The sequence below is a fragment of the Sapajus apella genome, unplaced genomic scaffold (genome assembly GCF_009761245.1).
Source record: "Sapajus apella isolate SASKATOON/1434 unplaced genomic scaffold, GSC_monkey_1.0 scaffold136, whole genome shotgun sequence".
Taxonomy (NCBI): domain Eukaryota; kingdom Metazoa; phylum Chordata; class Mammalia; order Primates; family Cebidae; genus Sapajus; species Sapajus apella.
Window position 1 is genome coordinate 2,349,090 of NW_022437076.1, and position 4,934 is coordinate 2,354,023.

General features: G+C 58.8%; 1 protein-coding gene across 2 annotated transcripts in view; it reads right to left on the minus strand.

Annotated features, from left to right (window-relative positions):
• Positions 1–438: 438 nt before the first annotated feature.
• The window catches only part of RTN4RL1 (reticulon 4 receptor like 1), a 97,747-nt gene continuing 93,251 nt past the window's right edge, over positions 439–4,934 (minus strand). For both annotated transcript variants that reach the window (XM_032263484.1, XM_032263485.1), the window contains exon 2: positions 439–3,491. In XM_032263484.1, coding sequence (XP_032119375.1) covers positions 2,185–3,491 — 1,307 coding nt within the window. In that variant the 3' untranslated portion in view covers positions 439–2,184. The remainder of the gene's footprint in view (positions 3,492–4,934) is intronic.

Sequence of the window (4,934 nt, forward strand, 5' to 3'; positions counted from 1 at the left end):
AGCAGTTGCTCCTGAGGCTACCGGGAATAGGCCGGGAAGGGTCCAGGACCAGCCTGCCCGGGAGAGCCACAGAGGTGCTGCTGACCCAGGGCAACCAGAATGTGGGAAGGGAATCATGATCTGTGCGGGCGAAGGAAGCGCCACAAAACAGGAGCGCTAGGGTGCGCTTGCGTGCGTGGAAACAGGAGCGCTGGGGTGCGCGTGCGTGCGTGGAAACAGGAGCGCTGGGGTGCGCGTGCGTGTGTGGAAACAGGAGCGCTGGGGTGCGCGTGCGTGCGTGCGTGTCCCCGTGAGTCAGTGTACCCCTGCCCCCTAAGGCTCCTCCCGCCAACAAATGTGCTGTGTTCCCAGAGCTGGGCCCAGCCAGGCTCGCCCACCCACAGAAGCCCAGGATCTGCCACCTGTCAGGAATGCGGGGCTAGGAAATGAAAAACAGGGTTCTTGTCCAAGATCATTTATTGTTATTGTTATTTTTCTCTTAATTGGATTCGGCGTTTCTCGCTCCTCACACACATCCTCTCTGGTGGGGGATTCAGGTTTGTGCAAAGCGCAAAGGAGCTTGTGCCCACCTGGGCCCCTGGCCAGCGGCATGGCTGGCTTTGATCTGAGTGCCTCTTCCCTATCCGGGCTCACCTGCCCCAGTCCCTGGGTGGTGCCCGTCCCTGCTCCTGACCCCTGAGTCTGGCCTCCCCAGCCTCTGCCTGCACCCTGAGCATCCCCAGGAGGGCTGGGAGGGCTGGGTGCCTGAGATGGTTCATGAAATGCCCTCATCGTTTCCCTTCTGCTAAGGACCCCTGATGCCTCCCTCTGCTGCCCTGCACAGGGCCCTTGCTGGGCCGTCCACTGAAGAACCTCAAGGAAACGTTCAGCAGTTGAGCCGTTCGGGAGGCCTGGGCTCAAGCCTGAGTCTCTTGGCGTGTCCAGACCGTCCCTGGCCAAACGCTAGGCTGCCGACACCGTCCAACCCGCTGGACTAACACTATGGATGCTGCCTGGCCTGCCGGCTTCCAGATCCAAAAGCCCTTCCCTCCCCTCCTGTCTTGCTGGCCCTCAGGGCCTGGCTCCCTGACATCCAACAAGCTGCCTCTCACTTCTCACCCTGAAGCCCACAGCTAGTACAGCAGAGGTGACAGGGTGCTCCAGGGTGGCAGACAGGCTTGTGTTGCATACGAAAACAAGGTGATGCTGTAAATATCTAAGAATATTGGTCCCCCAAAGTGACTCTTGCTGCCACCCCGTCCTCACCCTCCCCACTGACACCTGCCCAATCCCTGGCAAGCCAGGCTGGGATTCTAGACAAAAATTCTATCACTTTGTTCTTGCTAGAAATCACCGATACAATCCTTAGCTCAGCAAATTCAGTTTTCTGTATAGTTTATAAACATGGAAAGACATACAGTTAGGTGATGGAGTGGGAGGGAGGACCTGTGCATTTGTGTATATATATGTAGATTGTGAGTATATATAAGTGGACGTAGTTATAAAACTGCACCTTCTGTGAGAACCTCATTGCCCGGGATGAAGTTTGAATTTCAGCCTCTGATGATCTTTCCTTTGGTAATTGGTTCTTGGACCCCAGCAGTTGGGCCTGGGTCTGCCAGGGTTGCCTGAGACATCAGGAAGGAGAGGCGCTGCCCCCAGGGAGGGGCTGAAGGTGGAGTCCAGTAGGATTCAGGGCAGGGTGACTAAGTGGCCTCAGGAAACAGCCAGGATGCCACCTGCTTGTGTGTGCCCAGACTGCGGCCGCCCAGCCTCGTGGGTGCGCCTCGTTTGTTCTTCTCTGCGTCCTGCTTTCTCCAGGAACCATGGGGCCCTCCAGACCTCTCCAGACGATCGGGATTCCGCAGAGCCCCGCCGCCACCGTTAGGGGCGATTGTCCCATTGTCGCTAGTGAAGGATGCACTCGGCGTGCCTTTCACCGCCTTGCTGGAGTGGACGCTGTCCGTGGGTGCTCTGCGGGGCTGGCGGGGACCTCCGGGTGAGACGTGCCAATCCCCTTCCACCTAGGGCTGTACACTTTGGGTTTACAATCCACATGGCAGGGTCCAGACAGCAGCCGCGTGAAGACGCCTCCACCGGCCTTTCCCTGAAACCCAGCAGATCTTCCACTAGGAAAAAAAGAAGAAAATAAATTCTGTTCCTTGGTGGACACGTGGCAGTGCTGGGTGCTGACGCCCTGGGCTCTCAGCGGAGAGTGACCGCCAGCCCCAGAATCCAGGCCAGGAGGGAGGCCCCCAGTGGACGGCCCGAGGAGGCCTGCTGCACCCCGCTGGGGGCACGGATGGGGGTCCTGCGGGCACACTTGCCCTTCCTCTTGGGCCGGGCGGTGGGCATGATGTCGAAGTCGAGCTTGTGCTGGTAGTCGGGGGCATAGTCTGGCAGCTCGGGGGCCTGCTTCCCGCCGCCCGCCTTAGAGATCTGGTTGCGGTTCCTGTAGCTGGTGCAGTTCTTGCCCGGCTTCCTGGGCCGGGAGCCGGGCAGGTGGCCCTTGCCCCTGGTGGGGGCGTGGGGCAAGTGGTGGCCCTTGCGGGCGGCCCTGTCCGTGGTGGTGAGCGTGTGCGACTTGATCTGGTGCGGGGACGCTGGTCCCGTGCAGTTCCGGAAGTCCTCGGCCCTCAGCAGCTTCAGGTCCTGGCCGTGCCGCCGCGCAGGGGACAGGCAGGGGACAGCGGAGCTGGAGCCCCGGAACCGCTGCAGCCACTCCCAGAGGGAGCGCGCTCGGCAGCCACAGTCCCAGGGGTTGCCGTTGAGACGCAGGAACTCCAGGGCCGCCAGCGGGGCCAGGCACGCGCCCTGCAGCTCCGCCAGGCTGTTGTTGAAGAGAAAGAGTGTGGTCAGCCGGCGCAGGTCGTGGAATGCCTTGTGGTGCACCCACTGCAGCCGGTTCTCGTGCAGCAGCAGCCGGTCCAGGTTCACCAGGCCCCGGAAGGTGCCCGGGCCCAGGCTCCACAGCTTGTTGCCATGGAGAAACAGGTGGCTGAGGTTGACCAGGTCCACGAAGATGTCGTCCTGGAGGTACTCGATGTGGTTGTCCTGCAGGTAGAGGTACTGCAGGCTGTGCAGGCCGCCGAAGACGCCGGCCGGCAGGGCGCTCAGCCCGCACTTGTAGAGGTAGAGGGCGTGGAGCTTGACCAGGCCCTGGAAGGTCTCGGGCGCCAGCGTCCGCAGCTGCCGGTTGTCGCCGAGGTCCAGCTCCTCCAGGTGCACGAGGCCCTCGAAGGTGCCGGGGTGGATGTGGGTGATGTTGTTGGAATAGACCCAGAGCGTGACCATGGCGGGGCTGAGGTGGCCCGGCTGCAGCAGGCTAATGCGGTTGTTCTGCAGGAAGACGCGCTCGCTGTCCACTGGGATGCCCTCCGGGATGGCCGCAAAGTTGTGCGCCTGGCAGCTGACCGTCATGGGCGCCGGGTAGCACACGCAGTCCCGCGGGCAGCCGCCACCCAGGGGCAGCTCCGCAGCCACAAGCAGCAGCAGCACTTCCACACAGCACCCTGGCAGGGGAGAGAGAGCACAGCCAGGTCAGGGGCCGCAGAGGGGCGGGAGGCAGGCGCAGTGCAGTGGAGGACTGGCACGGCGCCCTCCTGGGCCCACTGGGGCCACATCTTCACCTTGGCTGAGCTCAATGAGCGCCTCACCCCTGCCTGGAGGAAAGTCAGGGTCAAGGGTCCCGGTCCAAGCCTGGAACCCATCTGAGACAAGAGGCCTCCCCTCCTTGGTGACCCACTTCTTGGGTCTGGGAGGTGAGTCTGGGGTGAAGGCCCTGATCACCCCCAAGCTTCCTTAGTTCCACCCCACAGATGCTGAGCCCCAGGCTCACCTGCTCCAGCTCTGTCACGTTGCAGGGGTGGAGGCCATGACCCAGGGACACCGCCATCAGCTTCCCATTCTCCTAGCTGTGTCCCTGGCTGTTGTTATCTGTGCTCACGGAGAGTGGAGGGGCTCTTGCTGTCCTGAGGAATCTATTTGTTTATTTTTATTTTATTTTATTTATTTATTTATTTATTTTTTTGAGACAGAGTCTCGCTGTGTCCACCAGGCGCCAGGCCGGAGTGCAGTGGTGCAATCTCAGCTCACTGCAACCTCCGACTCCCGGGTTTAAGCAATTCTGCCTCAGCCTCCTGAGTAGCTAGGACTACAGACGCGCACCACCACACCCAGCTAATTTTTGTATTTTTAGTAAAGACGGGGTTTCACCATGTTGGCCTAGGTGGTCTCAATCTCTTGATCTTGTGATCCACCTGCCTCAGGCTCCCAAAGTGCTAGGATTACAGGTGTGAGCCACCACGCCCGGCCTTATTTAATTTTTTTTTTTTTTTGAGACAGTCTCGCTGTCACCCAGGTTGGAGTGCAGTGGCGCAATCTTGGCTCTCTGCAACCTCTGCCTCCAGGGTTCAAGTGATTCTCCTGCCTCAGCCTCCCGAGTAGCTAGGATCACCGGCGTGCACCACCACGCCTGGCTAATTTTTGTGTTTTTAGTAGAGACGGTGTTTCACCATGTTGGCCAGGATGGTCTTGATCTCCTGACCTCAGGTGATCGGCCCCACTCAGCTTCCCAAAGTGCTGGGATGCTAGGCGTGAGCCACCATGCCTGGCCAGAATCTCTTTATTTAAATCATTCCCAATCACAAGCAGAGCATGCATGCATGGCACCAAAGTTCACCTGAAATAATGTCTCCTTTACCGCGTCTTCCATGTCCTCAAAACATAGAGGCAACACTCCCTCTAAGCCTCAGTTTCCTCATTTCTGAAATATAGACATGGTCAGGCATGGTGGCTCACACCTGTAATCCCAGAACTTTAGGAGGCCAAGGAGGGCAGATCACCTGAGGTCAGGAGTTCAAAACCAGCCTGGCCAACACAGCGAAATCTTGTCTCTACTAAAAATACAAAAATTAAAAAAAAAAAAAAAAAAAAAAAAAAAAAAAAAAAAAAAA